This window comes from Diorhabda carinulata, chromosome X (genome assembly GCF_026250575.1).
Source record: "Diorhabda carinulata isolate Delta chromosome X, icDioCari1.1, whole genome shotgun sequence".
NCBI classification, from domain to species: domain Eukaryota; kingdom Metazoa; phylum Arthropoda; class Insecta; order Coleoptera; family Chrysomelidae; genus Diorhabda; species Diorhabda carinulata.
Window position 1 is genome coordinate 67,104,229 of NC_079472.1, and position 20,466 is coordinate 67,124,694.

The following is a 20,466-nucleotide window of genomic DNA, read 5'->3' on the forward strand; positions in this document are numbered from 1 at the left end:
TTCATTTTCTTTAATTCCTTATTTCCGAGACATTTTGATTTGTTTGTGCTTGTGAAAATTTGACTTTTCGACTACTTTCACTCTTTATCAAAATATGATATTGACACCTACACACTACAAAAATCAATTTTTCCGTAGTTTTTACATCTCAACAATGTGAAGTAGCAATTTTACTTAAATTATTTTGGTCTTTTTTATCATTCATACCTTACTCGTTCCTGTGAATATGAACCATTTTTAAAATTTCTTCTTTTCGTTTATTGGATTCCTTTTAAAGAATTTTTGAATCTTTATAATTAAATTTTTTTTTTATATATTTGGTAACGTGATTCGTTAATGCAGTTTTATTTTTTTTTATCGTATTGATGACATTTTAGTCTATTTTCTAAATACTGAAATGGCTGTTTCTTGAAGTGGTCGTCTTAGCTTAATGGCGACTGCATTCTAGTCGAAATTCTCGGGGGACCGTCGGTTTGTGACGGTTTAATTATTGCAACACCAGGAGAAGACGCCGCGGAACTACAGTTGCTGTTGGTTGATGATTCAGTCCTTTTTTTTGACATATTCAGGCGCCAATAGACTCTGGTATACACTTAGATCCGGACATGAACACTGCAGTGGAAAAAAATCGTATGCCACCACTTGTGCGATTTTCTGTCAACAGCATAACTTCTTTTTATTTGTTCAAATTTATCGGCAAAATTCATGAAAAGCGTTGTAGTCTAAGATGAGCTCTAGAAAGGATACTTCAGTACTAGTACCATAGCGTTCTCTGCCGTTAACTTTTCCAACTTCTTTCAGATGATGATAATTAGACAAAATAAATACTGATCTCTTATTTTTCCATTTTAGTAAACTCATATTTTTGTTACTGAAAGAGTGAAAGCAGAGGAAACGTCAAATTTATACCTGTCTTGAAAATAATTTTAAATCGGAAGAAGACGATTTAGAAACATATCAAAATCAAAAAAATATATACTTAATATGTAATACCTTGTAGTGGTTCCGTTATATTGTCCGTAATTCCAGCTGCCGTGATGTCTTGTGAATATTCTCCCTTCACAATGTATTTTAATATATTATCGTAACTTCTGCTCTACCGATCAAGATAAATTATTGTCTCAAATCATTAAAATAAATTTAGAAATCACTGTTAAGGTGCAATTTTCATTTTTGTTGAATATTATATAGGTTGCTGAGGCTATGCAGAAAATGCACGATCGTAAAAACGTAGGAAAAGTCATCCTGGATCCAAGTATGGAACCAAAACCGAAACCAGCAACTCCTGCAAAAGGAAAAAGTAAAGAGGACAAAAAGAAACAGTCCTCTGAAGAAAAGAAGGAACCTGAAGAGAAGAAAGAAGAACCAGCCAAGGAAGAGAAAAAGGAAGAGAAGAAGGAGGAACCTGTTACTAACGTTGATTCAGAAGGGGATTCTGCAGGTAAAAATATGTCTAATAAAATCAAAGAATACACGTATTACTAACAAAGATGATGTTGGTGAAACAATATCTTTTATCTCCATCTCTTAACAAATCATCGGGAAAAAAAGTTTTAAAAATGGTTATTGTTCAATTATTTACTTAATTCGACCCTATGCATTTGTAGAGAAACATAAGGGATGTTTCTATTTTCGACCGACAACGCTCTACCACAGAGAGATATCAATAATTGATTCATTTTAATTTGGGAATACAAACCCTTACGGGGGTGCTCAAAATTTTAAATGAAAATCAAAAATTTGCCATAAATTAAGAACGCCAACTGTTTAAACAATTACTGTCAATTTTATTATTGTTGTAATACAGTGTTGTTTAAATTTAATTTGTGCTATTATTATTTTTATTTTAATTACCAATTTTGTTACTATTGTAATGCATTTTTTTTCAAATTATGAATAATTTTTATTTGTATTGAACTACTTAAGCTTAATCATTATTCGAAATTAAATGAATAAATAATTAATTTGTAAATTACTTATGTGCTTGCAGACTTTTGTTTAGAGGCAAATTCCTACAACACCGTTCATCTTAGCTCTATAAAAGGTTATTAGTTTTTTAACTAAAAATAATCAAACAATTTAAAACGACATTTAAAAAAGAATTTGCTCCAGTGGCGTATAAAATAGGAGGATAAAATTGACAACTAATCCTGACAGCGCGCCACTGGTTGAAGTTTGTTTATGTCAAAATATTACATTATGAAGGAGCATGTTGGTCACCAAATTTGAAAAAAAAATTTAAAGGCGTTCTTGATTTATGGCACCCTACATCTCGGCAACTAGGTCCCGTAAGGGTTCGTACTCCTATATCAAAATGATTCATTTATTGAGATCTCTCTGTGGTAGAGCGTTGTCGGTCGAATATAGAAACACCCTATATATGATCTCAACTGTATTTGCAAATCATTATTAAATTCCATCTCTTCTTTTATTTAGTTTAGAACGAAAAAGTTTAAAACCATGACAAATGAGACATTCTCCATGTCGTTATGTAGGTAATTTTGTATAGGAACTAAGTTTATTATGTTGAAAATTTCCAAACCATCTTTAATATATATTTTTAGTTAAGTCTACTTTTAAAGACCATGCTAGCATTATTTTTATGGAAGCAGCGATAATAAATCTGAACAAATAGGGGCTACTAATTTGATAAAGGACGTCTCATTCTGTTGCAGATCCATGAATATAATTATGTTTATAATTTTATGAACGTACTAGTCGTGAATCAATGTAACATACCAACTAATAAAGGACTATCACCAACTTATTCTTTATATTCTTCTCGTAAACATCTTGATCTTTGATGAAACTGCTGCAATTGCTAACTACTTAATTGATTAATGATCTTTTTCCAAGAAAAAGATAAACATAACAATAACAATTAAGTCTGATATATTTCAGGGCTGTTTTGTTATATCTCACATATAACATTTTTACTATTACGTTCACATTAACCCTCTTTTCTCGGTAGTTTACTAAATATTGGAAAAAGTTGATTTATTTTATAGATTTTTCTTATAAATATTCTGTTTATTTCCAGAATCCAAAAAGGAGCCTTCAAGTTGAATTGCCACTTATATACAGAAGCTATCGTCAAAAATTAAATATATGCTTACATTTTTGAAAATTTTTATCCATAGTTTATAATTTTTTTATTAAGAGAATATTGAATGCGACGGACAAACAAAAGATCTCAAATATGTTACATTAGCGATTTTAAACTGTACTTTTAAGGAAAAACTGTGTTATTTTTATCTTAAGTATCATGTCTAAGACCAATAATGACTATATCAATTATTTTTATAATTGTTTTCACATAAAAATGGTGCTCATTTTTCCAGTAGATTTGAGAAATCTTTTTGATCCAGCTTTTAAAGACACATATCTGTGTACCAAGACCAAAAAAATATGTAGCATTTTTGTAATAAATTATTTTTTCATGCTAATTCACTTTTTATCATAGTTCTAGAAAAGGACAAGTAAAATGTAAAAAAAGTAGTGTTGTCCGGTATTTTTGCTATTCAAGCTATTGAACGTTTTCTATGCATATCAAAACGCAGGAAATTATTCACATTTTCACTCATTTTGTATCAATTAATTTGTAAATTGTAATAGTAGAGCAGTTGCTTATGAGATTATTTTTAATTAATTGTCCAAATGTATTTTTATATATAATTGTGTTTTGTTTTTAAAATGTTTTTATATTATGTTAAGTCTTTGGAAACATTCAAATTAGATTGATTCTAACTTGAATAATTGCCAATTTAATAAACATACCATTTAAAAGTGTGTTAATATGCTAAGAAATGCTTAAATATTTATGTAAATGTAAGACTGATGTGTTATTGCTAAAGCTATTATTTAGATGGCCGTGAAATAAAAATGTATAAATGCTTTAAGTGTTTTATTCCTTTTTTCAAACAAATTTTCTTTTGCATAAAACACCAATTTCAGTTTAATGTTGTCCTTATAGTTTTTTTTATCATAAATCCAGTTATCTCCCTAGTGGTTGTAGAAACTATTATGGAAATATCATAAAAATCACATCGTTTCTGGACAATAATTGTGATTTATTGAGTCATACCGGTAAATAGTACATATGATGTACTATGTACAGGGTGTCAAACATAAGGTGACCCATATATTTTTCTCAAAACCTGTAAGAGTTATCAAAAAACTTTAATAACTATAGTTCTTTGTAGTTAAACGAATATTTAGACTATTAACTTCTGAATTATCCAGGGTGTCCCAATTCTTCAGTATCGTCATCAACTTTGGAATTTTAAATAGAATAAAAATGCAATACTCAGTGTGTTGTTACATTTTTTCCAATATAGAATGGACGAATATACACGATGTGCCATTTAAAAAATGAGATTTTGCAAATGATGCCACTCTGTCTCATTTTTATTTTGCGGAATTCTCCAAATATAATGATTTTTCAATAAAAATTCAAATATCCTTAAATATTTCCTAAACCATGCGGAAATAAATGAAAGTTACCTTTGTTTTTACCACTAAATCAAAAAACAATGAAATATGAGGTGTTTCATTTAAAACTCCAAAGTTGATGTCCATACTGAAGAATTGGAATCAAAAATCGCAACCCTTACAGGTTTTGAGAAAAATATATGGTTTACCTTACGTTTGACTATACATGTACATACTAAAATTGCCTACTATATTTGTTGATCAATCGTCTTGAATTTAGGTCTCTTCTAATTGAAAATTAGTTTTTGAACAGGTGTACATTTGACGTATTGATCTAATTCCGTTTATCAACAAAAACATAATAATTTCTAAGAAATAAGAATTTAAAGAAAATTACCTTCTATTTGAGTGTAACGTTTAAGAAAAAGCCATTCCCAATCATGTCTTTTGAAACATCAAAATTAACCACTCTCATTCCATCACACCAATGGCTCAGAAAGGTAAAATTGAATTATGTACAGATTATGGTAGTAACAGAAAACAGACAACCATCTTGATGTGTGAGGTACTGATTATATCATTTTAGGAAATTTATAATTAAAATGTCAATATTTAATCCAGACCGTGAAAAATTGAAGTAATTTTTCTATTATTCAGTATATTATGTGGACGTGGTCATGCAAATCTTTTTTCTGGAATTACGTGCTTATAAATTCGAGAAATTTTCAAGTGAAATCTACTTTCTTTGTAATCTAATCCACTATCTTATCTATCAATCTTGTCAAGCAATTTGTATTAATTTATCAATATAATTTTTGAATAAACCAAAACAAGACATTTTATTTTTTATATAAAAAGGTGAATTACTAAAATGCATTTTTGGATTATATACTTGAGTATAGTTGTGCTAGGTAAGCGACAATAAGTTTATACAATATAATTTAATTATTAAAAACATTTAAGTATAGTCGAAATTTATTGTTATGTGTCCAAAGGTAATTTTTCTTTATATACTCATGAAATGGTTATTTATTATTTTCAAATACAAAGATTTTGCATTCCATTAATTAAACAGTACAAAACTTATTGAAGAAATTTTTAAATTATATATGCATATATTGGTATTGTGTTTGATAATTTCAATAAACATTACAATGTATAAATTGTGCTCCAAATAAGTGAGGAATTATTTTCCAATCAATTACATATTTAATGTTTTGCTATATCAATATAGAGTAAAAGAGAATTTTGCAAAATGTAACCTCAATATACTTTCAATAATATTATAGGTAGATACTTATAGGCGCCAAATAAAACATTTTTCTGAATGAATCATACAATAATTTAGGATCACCTATCAACTTCCGTTTTCAGAAGTGTTTAAAATGAATAGATGATAAATAAAACTTGTATTCGTCGATAATTATTGAAATTTTTACATACAGATAAATCACTTTTACAGTTCCAAAAATCGTACTGTAATTCAAATAATACGTTAAACAATTAGATTTTGCTCCTCGATTTAAAAAATCTATTATTTTCTATATAAAATTTGGAAAAGAAAACAAACTATGGTAATTTACTAGGTTTGGCATAATCAACAGCACATGTTATACGAAAGAATATTTTCCATAAAATTATTATATATTATCAGTTTATAATCATAATTTGATGCAATTAATCATATCAAAAGTATTTCCCTACCTTCGATATTGCATTGTCATAACCAATATTCTTAATATCTGCAAGTTAATTTTGAATATTCCTAAAAAAGATTAAACGCAACCTAAAATTATTATTGCCTTAAGGATTACCATTGATGGAGTACAACAGCATGTCTTGAAATTTGATCAAGAAAGCCACTATCTAGACGAAATTATCATATAATCAAATTCATATCCATTGCTTCTTAATGTTTACATTATTAATTATAATATCAGAGAAGTGCTGAATTGCACTAAAAAAATAAGTATTTTTAGCTTACGATATTTTGAGATATAATTTATCCAATATATATTTCAGCAATCAAAGACACGAGTGCAATAAATGCTCTTGAATCAAAAACATATTTAAGAAATGAAATTACCACAAAATCAGAGGGAACAACGGATGAAAAAACTACGGTTCCAGAAACCACATCAAAATTAGAGACAACTACTGACGCAGAAACCCCAACACATTCACAGGCAACCACTGATGGAGATACCACAACCAAATCAGAAAGAACAACAGAAGAAGAAAACACAACACAATCACAAGGAACCACTGATTCAGAAACCACAACAAAATCGGAAGGAACTACAGATGCAGAAACCACATCAAAATCAGAGACAACTACTGACGCAGGAACCCCAACACATTCACAGGCAACCACTGATGGAGATACCACAACCAAATCAGAAAGAACAACAGAAGAAGAAAACACAACACCATCACAAGGAACCACTGATTCAGAAACCACAACAAAATCAGAAGGAACTACAGATGCAGAAACCACATCAAAATCAGAGGGAACAACTGATTCAGAAACCACAACAAAATCAGAGGGAACCACAAATGCAGAAACGACAACAATATCTGAGCAAACTACAGATGAAGAAAGCACAACAAAATCAGAGGGAACCACTGATGCAGAAACCACAACAAAATCAGAAGGAACCACAAATGCAGATACGACAACAATATCTGAGCAAACAACAGATGAAGAAAGCACAACAAAATCAGAGGGAACCACGAATGCAGAAACGACAACAAATTCCCAGTTAACCACTGATGAAGAAACCACAACAAATTCTGAGAGAACAACTGATACTGATAGCACATCAACAACTCTTAGAACTATGACTATAACAACTCCAAAACCATATAGTTTAGGTACAGATAATATAACTTGGCACCCAACTTCCACTGAAAATATAATTATCCATACTGAGGATGGTTATAAAATTGCTGCAACTATAGAAGAATGTGAAATCGAAGAATATGGATTTGCTAATTTTACTACTGGTAAGAATTTTTAACTTTATTTGTAAGAGGAAATCATTAATTTACATTCATTACTTCTCCACTTTCTTTAAATGCAAGAGACAATTTTAATAGCTTGAGTTGAAGATAAAACCATGAAAAGTTATTTTCATTATTTGATAACAAGTTAACATGTACTAGACAAATTTATCTATCTTATTTTGCACATTTGAAATGATTCACAATATGACAAATAATCCTATACAAAATTAAGATTTGTGAAAATATTTCCCTTAAATTTATTCTGTCAATCAGATTTATTCTATCAAGCAACACAACTGAAAAGTTATAGAAAATGTCATTTGATAGGTTCATTCGGCACCATAAGCATCTTTCAAAATCTCTAGTTTCAAGAAATTATTTTACACATGAAAAATTTTTTAATAATTTCTTCCCCCTCACAATTTTTTGGAAACACTAATCTTAACACTTTACCTATCAGATACTTGCAGATCTGAGCCCATAACAATATTCTTATAAGATTTGAAACATAGCATCTAGTTTTAAGCAGCAACTGTGGATTAATCTCACCCTTCAAAAACCTTTTACTTTCTGAACATTCAGATCATGATTGTTCTAACTCTATTTTAGTTTTGGGAAAGATGTCTTTTTATAAATGATATTTGTGGATCTACTGTTTGATGGATTGAATTTAAAAACAAATGGATATTAAATAAGGTTGTATTTTTAATACAATTTACAAATATAATTTTATAAGTTCATCACTTACAGCAGATGGTGTTAAAATACCTAGATCTGTGAATAAAAGTGTTATGTACGAAGGAGGAGTATAATCAACTAGGGGATGTTTTTCTTTTAAGTTACATTTTGCCCTCACTTCAGAAGTATACTTATATTCTTCGGGTAAATCCTGTTGACCTAAAGGGAACAGCCTTGAAAATTTGAAACTTTCAGTCAGTACATAAAAAGGTTTTTTCATTTCTTTTGCACATACTGCCATTGTATAACTACCAACTTTGTTAACTATACCACCACTTTCCACGACACCTTCAGCTCCTACCATAATGAAATTAACTTGTTCCATAATATAGCCTATAGCTGAATCTAATATTAAGGTACAAGGAATACCTTCTGATTTCAAATCTTTTGCCATTCGTGCACCACTATTATCTGGGGCTGATATAGTTACAAACACTTCAAATTTTTTATTTTGTTTATATGCTTTACGCAGAGTTTGCAATACTACCCGCGATCTCGAATGTGTTAAAACTTTTGAACCATCTTCTATGAAATTAGCTGCTAATTTAACAATTTTACCTCTAGCTTCATCTAACTTATTAATGAAAAGATGTCCTCTATCCAACATAATTGTTTTACACTTTTCGAAATCTCTTGTATCAAGAGCTGCTAAAGTAATGAAACGTAAAAACAGTTCACAACCCGAATTGATAGCTGCAACTGTGTAGTTTGAATTTTTCATTTCTTGAATAGCATTTTTCAAATTAGTTTCGAGTTCTTGCACTGTTTCAGATTTTGAACGCTTGATTATTTCCATTAAAGATCTAATTGCAGCTACTCCAACAGAAACATCTTCATCTTCTTTAATTATTTTACAAAAATACTCCCGAATATCTGTATTTTTTGTCATTGTAAAATTTACTTCTATAATACGAATAGGAAACCCAATTTGGTACTTCTAAACATAACGTTGAATATAATGAATTAAATTAAGCACATTATGGTAATAAAATATCTCAAACCTCATAGATAACATAACCCCCTTCTTCTTTTTTATCTTATCGTCTGTCTACTTCTAATGAGCCTCTCCCTACAGTATTTCTATCAATTTTTTGATATATTTAATACATTATTATTAATAACCAGATTCTTTATTTGATTAAAAGTAAAACCCATTCATCAAATTATAACTAATAGCACATATATTGATATCGGAGAAATTTTCAGTTGTAAGATTAAACTCGAATTTGCCTTCACCGTGATAACGAGAATAATATTTACTCACTAGAATATTGAACTAATATGCTAATATTAATAGTTTTGGAATATATAATATAGAATAATATACAATTAAACTTTGTTGTGATTGATCTGTAATTCTTGTAGAACTAACGGAAATCGACAAAATAATATCTACTTTCAGGTAAAATTGGTGAGACTGTATTGATAGCATATTATGTGACTCAACATCCGGCTGTCCTCTACAATCATAATTTATTATACGCTCATTTCAATGGTTCTTCATCAAGTAACTTTACAGTAGTTTTCACAAGAATTGGTAAGTTCTAGAATTAGGCAAAAAAGTCAATTTACAAACTTTTACATTGAACATATCACGAAATGTGATTTATAAACACAAACGCCAACACTCGAGTTAAGTTCACGCCGTGTTCGCGCTGAGAAATACCCAATTTTTATGTTCGAATTGACGTTCCAGCGCCTAGCCAATGATATCCAGTCCATCAAATGGCATCCAGACCATGCTCACACAGCAGCAATAACCAAATTCTACCACAATTAGCAGAGAAACAACATTAACAAATCTAAAAAGACTTGAAACAAATAGAAAAGGGACGAAATTTTTAAATGAAATGTGTAAATACGAAAAACATTTCTGAATTCCCAACGCAAAGGAAAGTCAAAAACATTTTTGAACGCAATCTCTAACTCGAACGTCAGCGTCAAATTGTTTAAAATTTTGTAAAAATCCCAGCGAATTGTAAAAATATTGGTATATATTAAGCACTAAGTGTAGGTAAATTGTTTTAGTAAACATCTAAGAAACTTAAATATTTGGTAGGTTTAGAGATCGCACATGCAAGTAACCACTTTTAAATAGATAATAGAGTAAAGCTCTGATGTACACCCTCTTACATCTTCATTATTAACACCGAAAAGCACTGATTGTTTTTAGTATGCAGTGGGATCAGGTTTGGATAAAAGCCTGCATAATACATAAGACATTTGAATGTCTTTTTAAATATTTAAAACTTATACTTAATACTCTTATTAGCAAACGTTTTATTTTTAGTTAAATTAAGGTTATGTTTTATATCATGTGTTAAACCATTGTCAATTAAAATGTTCTTTAAAACTCAGCTGCTCGCACGTCAGTTATTGAAAACGCGATGCGCGGGTTGCCTAACTTTAAGTATATAACAACACTTTCAGTAACGGATGTTACTTTTAATAATATACGAGATCCTTGGAGGCTTTAAGTTTTATTTTAACACTACTAGTAACTCTAAACACTACTATATAACCCACAAAGTTATATATCATTACAATATATGAATATCTTTGGCCACATTATTTAGCATCTATGTTAAAAATAAAATGAAAAATAATTTTTTTTTATGAAATAAAATTATTTATTGTTGGATATTTGAAAGGCCCGTGCGTTTTTTCAAAGCATTTTGTCCATGTTAGTAGTAAAAACCCATTTCCCTCATGAAATTTAAGACACTGCAATGCTAAAATCGCCCAATTAAGATAAATGTTATACGGCATTATAGGTAACGTGTATATATATATTTATCTGCCATCTTATAAATTTTTATTTTGCTGATAACAATCGAACACAACCCAATAAGAAAAAGAGCGATGTAATAAAGTTAACAAGTCCAAGTGAGAGAAAACATATATTTGACAGGGAGAAGAGTAACAGAAATATTATGAAAACCATTATAGGCAATGTTTATAAGGGTAACAGTAACATATATAACGCGACATTTGACCTCTAAAAAAGGCTCCAAGCGTGGATTTTTAAGTAGTTATATAGTGGTTGCCAAAATGTTTCCGTTACTTTTGGTTAAAACACCTAAGTTTATATAGCGTTACTAACCTAAGTTTTCCGTAACCTTTATATACTCCCCATTTAAGCTCTTTAAGGGGTTTATACGAGTAACAGAAATATTACGGTTACTATCATATATACATTTAAGTTATTTAATGAGGTGATATAATATTTACGGCAACTGTTATATAACAAAAAATGTTTATTGGGTCGTCAGCCTTGGAAGCAACCAAGAAAAAGAGATGATTCGTTGCGTGGAGCCAAGAGCTTTGGAAAAACTGTGTTGAACACGTTATCAAAAAAGAAGAGTATGTGGTATCACCCTCTTTACAACCCCTTCTTAATTCAATCAAATGATGGCTCTAGTTCAGACGATTCTGGCTACCATTATTATTTATAAAGAAACTTTGGAATTGAAATGTTTTTTTCTTTTGTTTTATTTGCAAAGAATTTATTTTCCTTTGCCTCGAAATTTCGTTTTCCAGAGAAAAAACGAATGGGGTAGAAAAAGGGCTCAGTTCACGTTTGGTATCCTGTTTAAACCAAACTCCTTACATATTATATATATTTTACTCGTCTATTTACGTTTTTTAATTATTCAATTGTAGCAAGTTAACGAGGTATAATAATGATTTTTTTCCAAGTAAGACTACAATTAATCTGTTTAAAAAACGGCGTAATATATAAGTAAATTTATAAAATGAGGTATTTATGGTAGATCAAACAAAATTGTCGGCAATCTGTAATTGATATTGGAAGAACTATACTTTCCTAATCTCCGTTCGTTATTCTTTCTCACTAAATGTTTATTTAGGTGTTCAATTTTTATTTATTCGCTGCATTTGTTTTATATCGTAGGTACGGTGCAATAAATAATCACTTCTTGCACTTGTAGTTTGTAGATATTAGTATTCTCATTTATTATAGGCGAACCGATAACTACGACTACGACGGAAGTAACAACAACGACGCAATTCCTACCGTCGCCCAGTGTAAACGACTCATATGAATTAGTTGTTCATTTAACTGGACTGGATCCATTTGAATACAGACATTTAGATGTATTGATCGCATTTAAAGAAATGATTGCAAGCATGGCTTGCGAGTATTGCCATAATAATAATATTGAACTGATAGATGCTATAACGTGAGTTTGAAAAATTCTTGTACTTATTTTCGATCCTTTTGAATAGGTTATCGAACTTCATGTGTAAGTAAGTTCCAATTGATGTGGTGTACAAATCAAAAACACATGTTTGTGTTCAAGAAATATCAACTTGCAAAAAAATGATGGGAGCTTTGAAGATATCAGTACTCATCATACAATTTGCAATAATTACTTTTAATTAACAAAGCATGTTACGCTTGGTTTATGCAACCAAACTTTCTTGGTGGTAATTCTTTTATTTATGCAGTAAATTAAAGATAATTATAAATTACTGATTAATTAATGGGAAAAAATTGATGTACATTAGTCTATTTGTACAAACAAAACCATATAACATAACATAAAATTCATATTTTGGTAATCACTGCATGGCACACAGGTTGACATCTCTATGAGCTCATGGCAGTGAAAGTGTTAATAAGATCTGAACTTCGCTTTAGTTTTTTCATTGATGGAATTATATATTTTCGATAATTACCATTTGAAATAAGACATTTGTTGATTTAATGACCCTTATTATCATTACTATACAATAGAATGTCAACAAGTGTGGTACCTAATATATCGTTTCTAAAATTTCCTAATTTCATACCTGTGATATAAATAGTTTTCGTTATAAGAGTTTCGAGCCGGGAATTTTTCAGATCACATGACATTGTTGTAAATAAGTATTGCCAGTTGAGAAATTTAATTCTTAGTGACAAGATTTTTATATGAACTTTCTATTTCACTGTTATTTTTCACAATTTTTATATTTTATGTCAGTTGCAACTTCTCCAAACTCTGTATAATATTCAGATTATCTTTGACTATATCTGTCCATAATAAGTACAGCCAATTTGTGTAGTTTTTTACCATATGATATCCAACTAAAACAGACACATCAATTCATTCATAAATCCTAAGAAGAGGGGTCTGTTATGAAACTCATGATGTTTTAAATTGGTATCAATACCTCACTATAAACTTGATTTGATGTCTTCGTCTTTCATTTAAATTAATCAGTTGCTTTTATTTAAAAAAAATCGATACGACTCTTACAATAATTATTTTTGCGAGTGTTAATAATTATTATAGCTAAATATATTGCAACCTGAAACATTGACTAATTATTGCTAGTTGTTTATAATGATTTCAGATCCAGATTTTCCAATGCTTAAAGGATCTATTAGTAGATGTTGTTGCATTCAACTAGGTTTATTATTAGTGTAGGGCACCTGGATCAAAAGCTCGGACTAATCCGAATAATATTTTTGGGTTTTTGTTAAATAAATATATATTACTTTTCAGGATGGTACATAAACTTCGTCGCGAAGCATAATCATAAATCGTTCTAACACAACCGGGCTCGTTTTATCACAGTCCCTCGACTTTTAACATAATCTCCCCACTACCCTTAAGCACAGAGCGCATGTCCCGAATGCCTGGCCAGAGCGCATGTCTCGAATGCCCGGCTGTATAGGCAAATCATACTTGAATGCAATAACGGCTGCCTAACTAAAAATGCCTACATTAGTTAAAAATTTGTTACACCGGATTGCAGTTTTTATGAGTTCTTTAACGGAATGGTGAAAGTTTTTATGGGGTTATGAAAAGAAATAAACATGTTTATATTTTATAATTATTTTAGTCTTTACCCTTCAACATTTTCAACAACAAATAATCATACGTTCAGTTTGTTTCAAAACTAAGTATATAGATTAATTAGATGAGTGTTTTTTAACCTTTAATTAGAAAATTATTTGCGTTTAAAAAAAGGAACCCCTTTTTGAAAGCTATTGAAAAATAAATATATTGCCTTCTGTTATTTTTTAATGTTATGTGTCATACACTTGAATGATGTTTTACCCAAGATTCCTGATGTACTTTTTCAAATTTCGCAAAAATAAAATTTCGTTTAATTAAACACGGTTTATTTCAGTATAAACAACGTGAAAATTATAGGAATTTTGCAATGTACCAATGGTTGGCCCACTTGTAATCCTTGTGTTGAAGTTAGATTCGCTTTGCCCATAAATATGAAAGAAAATATTTTTTGGAATGGCTACCAATTAAATTCGGCTCATCTCCAAATCATGTGGGAGAGATATTCACAAAAATATCTCGGTATGGGTATCGCTTCGTGTGAACAGGAAAATATAAATAATTGGATTAAATGGAATATTGTTTGGATTTCATGTATTACAGGATTGATACTGTCATTTCTACTGATACTAAGATATGTCCTTAACAAAATGTCCAAAAATGCTGCGTAAGTAATCGTACCTTTAGATGGTTATGGAAGTGTTTATTTAAATTTAGAATATTAAATTCGTATAACTCAAAATATAACAATCAAAACGACACTAGACATACATTTATATTTAAATTTGAGTTTTATGTATTATATTATCTCAGAAACGGCTTGTACGATTTTTATACATTTTTATGCGCAAGAGTCTTGTAATATATGGCCGGTATTATGGTGGTATCTTCATCGTTGTCAGATCTTTCTTTTTTCCGAAAAAATAATAAACTTTGCTATTTCAAATGGATCGCCCTAAAATTTTGAATTTTTAGAAATCTTTAAGAAACACTGACTATTTTTTGTGTAACATTTTCTCTACTTAAATGCCATAATTTCGGAGTTATAACTACATTTACAGTATTTCCACTAAAATTACAATAAATATTGTACAGTTAGATGGCTACGATTTGATAAACTCATTTTATTTGGATATTCTTTAATAATTTATGTGCTAAAACAAATCTCGTAACAAGGTCTAGTGTCAGTAAGTTAGTAAAAGGTTTAACAAGACTGGTTAAAAAAATTATTCATCTAAATCATGACAAATCTTTAAATTAATGTTTATGTCATGTTAGAAGTAGATCCACATTTGTGAAATAGAAAAATGACGAATTTTAGAAAACATACAGTAAACGCGATTACTGCAGATGCTCAAAATGTTATATAAGTTTACAACATTAATTTAAGATATCTTGCACTATCATTCGTGTTGTTTCTTATGGTCTTCAAATACTAAACGTCATTTTAGCATCAATTACTTTATTACTAAAAATGAAATACCTTGTATATTTTGAATTCATTGAATAGTACTCTTAGTTTTCAACCGATTTGAAGAATTGACCCTATATTGAAAATAATGTTATTTTTCTCATAAGTAATATTTGATCAGAGCGCCTTATGTCGATTATAGACATTAAGTATACTAGAATTACTAATTAATCAAGATAATTAGTACATAACGACTTGTATTTAACTTCTTTAACAAAGAAAACAGTAACTCAATTTATTAAATATTGAAACGAATAATCAAAAATAAATTACAACAGTTGTTTGAATTGAGCATCAATTTATGTAAAATAGAAATTATAGTCCAATATTTCTTGAAATGTGAGGAGAACCTTCAGCAAACACGTTCCTCATTCGTATTTTCATACCATCAGTAGTCGGTGGAATACTATAAACAACACACGTGTCTCCATAGAAATAGGATGGGGATGTAATGCAGTTGTTCATGAGACACGTCTGCCTGTCGAGTAGGTGGTATTATGCTGGACATCTGCCGTAGTAGTATCGGTAAACCAGAGACAGATCAACTACTTTTCTTCTAAGCTGTCCAAGTTTCTGGTCAACTCTGGATCGAATCTAAGTCGAATTAACTTCCTGATAAGCTTGGATGCCGAGCTCCAAATGTGCGATCAATACTCCAAAGATGGACGAATCTGCGCCTTGTAGAGGATTAGAAGCTGTTGCGGAGTATATAGCTTTTTAGTGAGGGCTCCAAGCTTTTGTGAAGCTGCCTTAGCTAATTCGGCCATGTGACCATGCCAAGACATATTGCTCCCAACCTCAACATCCTGCAAGCGAATTTGTGGTGATGGTGATATTTTATGTCAAAACAGGACCAAATCCTGAAGTAAATGCAGCTTTCTTTGTAAAAATGGCAGCCTGAGTTGTTGTTACCTCAAACTCAATCAGATTATTTCCACTCCAGTTTAGAATGTTTTCACAATTTGTCTTGATGGTGGTAACCTGTTGGTGGATCCGCTCTCTTAAGCCAACTTAAGACAACACACGCCTCTGGTGACACCCTCACTTCCGTATTCACAGATAATTTCTGTTAATATATAAGGTACCTCTAAAATATTGAAATATAATTACTACTCTCACCTATATCGTTAAAAATTCTATTTCGGATACGGTAGATCATGTTTCTATTTATTTTCTATTTAAAAAGATTTTAGACATTCCGATAACTTGTTTTTTCAATAGGAGATCCAACAGAGAGTTTAGTGATCAAACTCGGATTTCAGCAAATGAAGAAAAAACGTACGACATTGAATTAACTCAGCATTATCTACAAGACATGCCGAAATTATTTGACAATGCATATTCGATGTACAATCCCGATGTTGGTGTATCAAATTTTGGATTTGACGGTAAGCATCTCAATATATTAAAAATTTAGCGGCACATAATTTTTTAACATGACCTTTTATATCTCTTTCAAGACTCTGAATTGAATAAAAACAATTGTCCAGGTCATTATTAATTATATATTGGAAGGAAAAACCAATGGAGTTGAATGAAATTATATCGAGGCAACTTACACAAAAATTTTTATGATACATTGGTGGAATTACATTGCACCACAAAATGTCAAATGTCAAATTTCAAATGTCAAATAAGGTTTCTTCTTTTTTCTTTTTTGAAGAAAAATGTAATAATTTCACCTCATTTTAGAAAACATAAATGAATAAATTGATCATCGCATTTCGGTAATAATTTATTCTTAAATAAACCAAAAATTATCCATGTTATAAAAAAAAGTTTCAGATTATAATTATAGGGCTTTTCTTGTCAAAAATTTTGAGCTTTCTCAAATCTATGTATGATGAAAATTGAAGGAGATACATCAGTTCAAAATTTGCATTCGCGTATCTAAAGTATTTGCGCAACCGTTTTGAGTTGTATCTTTTTTTTTAATTAATATGAGCGAGAAGGACGTACCAGTGTCAGTTGTGCAATGCATCATTATTCGTTGCTTAGTCAAAGATTATGAAAAACCCGTGGAAAGTTATCGAAAAGTACTCGAACAATTCGGAGTCATTGTCTCTATAAGACGTAAGTAAGAATGGTGTTCCGTTTTCCGACAAGTAGTGCCGCTCCATAAGAAGTGTTACCGATAAGAAACGTCAACACTGTAGAAAAACTCATTTTGGGAGACCGACACAGTACTTTACGCCAAATGGCTGAAGAATTGGGCATTAGAGTAAGCAAATAATTCATGAACGGCTCTGTTACCGCCAAATGTGTGGGACATGAGACGACTAATTGTAGTTGATTTTCTCACTGCACAACGAAATGTAAACGCGCACTATTGTAGTAACCTCCTAAAAAACAAAGTGAAACTGTCTACAGATAAAAACTTAGTGCGAGATAGCTGCGAGACAACGCAAGACCGTATACAGCCCCACTTACGATAGAAATGTCGAATGAATTGGGTTGGTAAACTTTGGAACACCCACCTTAAAGCATCGATTTGTCGCCATGCAACTATTATTTATTTGGTCCATTGAAAGAGGTACTTAGCGGACTGACTGCGATTCGAAAGCATTGTAGAGGTAGAATCCTTCATGCGCGAATGGTTACGTGACAAACCAAAAGATTTTTACGAAAAAGGTATCCGAAAGCATACGAAGAGATGGCAAAAGTATGTAGAGTATGACGGAGACCAACTAAAAAAACTGTGGAGAACTTTAGCTCTGTAACTATAAAGTTTTATAACAAAAGCTGTAAAATAAATAAATAAAATGTTTGGAAGAATCTAGTGGGTGTTTATATGGGACAGATGTATTATTATTTAAAAAGGAGATTGAGAAATCAACGAAACGGCAAAAGAAATTAAAATGCATAAACAAACAAGAAATCTATCAATTATAAAAGAGACCTAAGCAATTTGAGCATAATTTATAATTCAACATTTTGTAAATGTTGATGTGAATGAATTGCTTCTTATTCGTAAAAGGAATATGAAAACTGATAATAAGTTTTTATAGTTAAAACCGATTTTATTTTAATATTCACGTGGAAGGGTGTCTATTGATTATTATTATTACAGTTGTCATTGTTAGATTATATTCTAATAAAAAGCAAAATTAGCCCAAAACATCAAAAATATTTTTTGTAAAAAATACATTAGTTAAGAGACCCAAAATGAAAATCAAGTATTCACGAAATTATATGAAAAGGTTTAATAGTTGCCACTATCCCTCCCCGGTATCGGTTCTCTACTAGTATACAGCAAGACATTTATTTCAGTCCAAGTTTCCATTTTGTATTGGATTAGCAGTCCTTCCGGGTAAAACATAACAATTTAGTCAATTCGTCTGTTTAATCGTCGAACTGATCGCTAAAAAATTTATCCAATTTGATTGTGTACATTGACTGACAGTTTTCAAATGTTTTGCTCCTTATAAACAGATTGGCCATTATCAGTGGCAGTGAGTAAAATGGGATTTTCCACACTTGTATGGGGCGTACACCTTTGGCTTCTTTGTACTATGTGCATTTTGTCACAAATTTACCCACCTTACTTCGTTTTGTTCAATATCATTGCCCAATTGGATATTACACCAGACATATCACACAGTAAGAAAGAAATTGTTGTGCTTGTTTCCGTCAATAATTGACAATGCTGAATTCTTCTTCGATTCTTTTCATGAACCTGTCTGTCTGTATAACAAAGAGAATAAGACAAAATGAGCCCTCCTGCGTCACCTCTCGCCAAAAAAGTGCGTACAAGCACAAGAAGCTCGAAATCTTAAGAACAAAATTATTAACAGGATTGATGGTTGTGTCAGTACACAGGAGCATTTTTTCGGGCACTTACTGATATTATGGGACCTACAATCTTCCAGTGTATATCGAATAAGTTTAATTGCAAAACCTATTACATATTTTTTGGTCCCAACACTAAAAATGTTCTATATCAAATACTTTATATAAAAATTTGTATTCCCCCTACTCTGGTTACTGCTTAATATTTGATGTATATAGGAAATGAAGTTTATCATTGTATTTTCATCCATTTGATCCTATTTCTGCTTGCTTTAATGGAAGCTCGTTTAGGATCTCAAGGAGGGGCAGTACTACATTAATGAACACGCCGTTCCTATAAACAGTTCATGTGGTAACACATACGTTTCTAAAGAATAAGTATTGACCAGCTGTAAAAATATTTTCCTGAATCATAACCAATTTCTATAGCGATCATTACTATAATGACAAATATCATGAATAATCATCAAATGACCTATGACCAATGATCTTTATTCAATGCTCCAATGAAATCTCTGTTTTTTATTGTCGCATTGCGGTGCTTTGTGAACAAACAACTTTGTGATTCTTACCTTCGTAATAGTTATTTGTTATAATTCTATGACTACCTCCTATATGTCTCTTTGGTTATTACCGGTCTCTTAAAATCATGTTGGTGCTCAGAATACAGTCAAGTATCACTTGCGGCAGGTTTTACTTCATAAGTGCTATGGTAGAATTACATTCCTTGGCCTAATTATTCCTATTCTCATGGGCATATTGGGTCATTTATAATGTATAAACTCACTACTTTGTTAATATTGGAAAATATGTCGTTTTTTATATATTCAACACATGAAAGATTTTAATTGCAAAGTGTATTATTATTATATTTTTTCCAGATTTTGAGCCAGTGCACAAAGAAAGCATTGTAAGTGACGATGAAGATGATGTAGAAGTAAGCTGTGCATAATTTAGATTTAAGCGAATATGTAGAAAATTGTGACAACATTTTAAAAGAGTATATATAATCGTTAACCATTAGTGTCATTATTTTATTTATGAAGCTCATGGAGGCTATCGTTTTTCAGCCCAACAAACTTCAATTAACTTACTATGTAAGCCACAAACCTCAAGGTAATTGTAATTCAAATAATTTACCTACTATATTTAAAATACAGGCTAGTATCAGAAAAACATTTCTCATGTACCTCATCCCGTAACAATTGATTACGACTGTTGTTC

At 30.6% G+C, this 20,466-nt stretch overlaps 3 protein-coding genes across 3 annotated transcripts in view; 2 read left to right on the forward strand and 1 right to left on the reverse strand.

The window, feature by feature from the left end:
• Positions 1-3,894, forward strand: part of LOC130902258 (synaptic vesicle membrane protein VAT-1 homolog-like) — a 76,464-nt gene extending 72,570 nt beyond the window's left edge. The window contains exons 6-7 of the mRNA XM_057814240.1: positions 1,192-1,441; positions 3,041-3,894. Coding sequence (XP_057670223.1) covers positions 1,192-1,441; positions 3,041-3,066 — 276 coding nt within the window. The 3' untranslated portion in view covers positions 3,067-3,894. The remainder of the gene's footprint in view (positions 1-1,191; positions 1,442-3,040) is intronic.
• A 958-nt stretch (positions 3,895-4,852) lies between these two features.
• LOC130902260 (serine-rich adhesin for platelets-like) lies at positions 4,853-20,265 on the forward strand. Its single transcript, XM_057814242.1, has 7 exons — positions 4,853-5,342; positions 6,454-7,437; positions 9,578-9,712; positions 12,158-12,377; positions 14,320-14,649; positions 16,675-16,841; positions 20,124-20,265. The coding sequence occupies exons 1-7, from the start codon at positions 5,303-5,305 to the stop codon at positions 20,192-20,194; spliced, it is 1,947 nt and encodes a 648-aa protein (XP_057670225.1). The 5' UTR covers positions 4,853-5,302; the 3' UTR covers positions 20,195-20,265.
• Positions 8,121-9,200, reverse strand: LOC130902261 (translation initiation factor eIF-2B subunit alpha). The gene has a single exon (XM_057814243.1). It carries the CDS (start codon positions 9,062-9,064, stop codon positions 8,153-8,155), a length of 912 nt encoding a protein of 303 aa, XP_057670226.1. The 5' UTR covers positions 9,065-9,200; the 3' UTR covers positions 8,121-8,152.
• Positions 20,266-20,466: the final 201 nt, after the last annotated feature.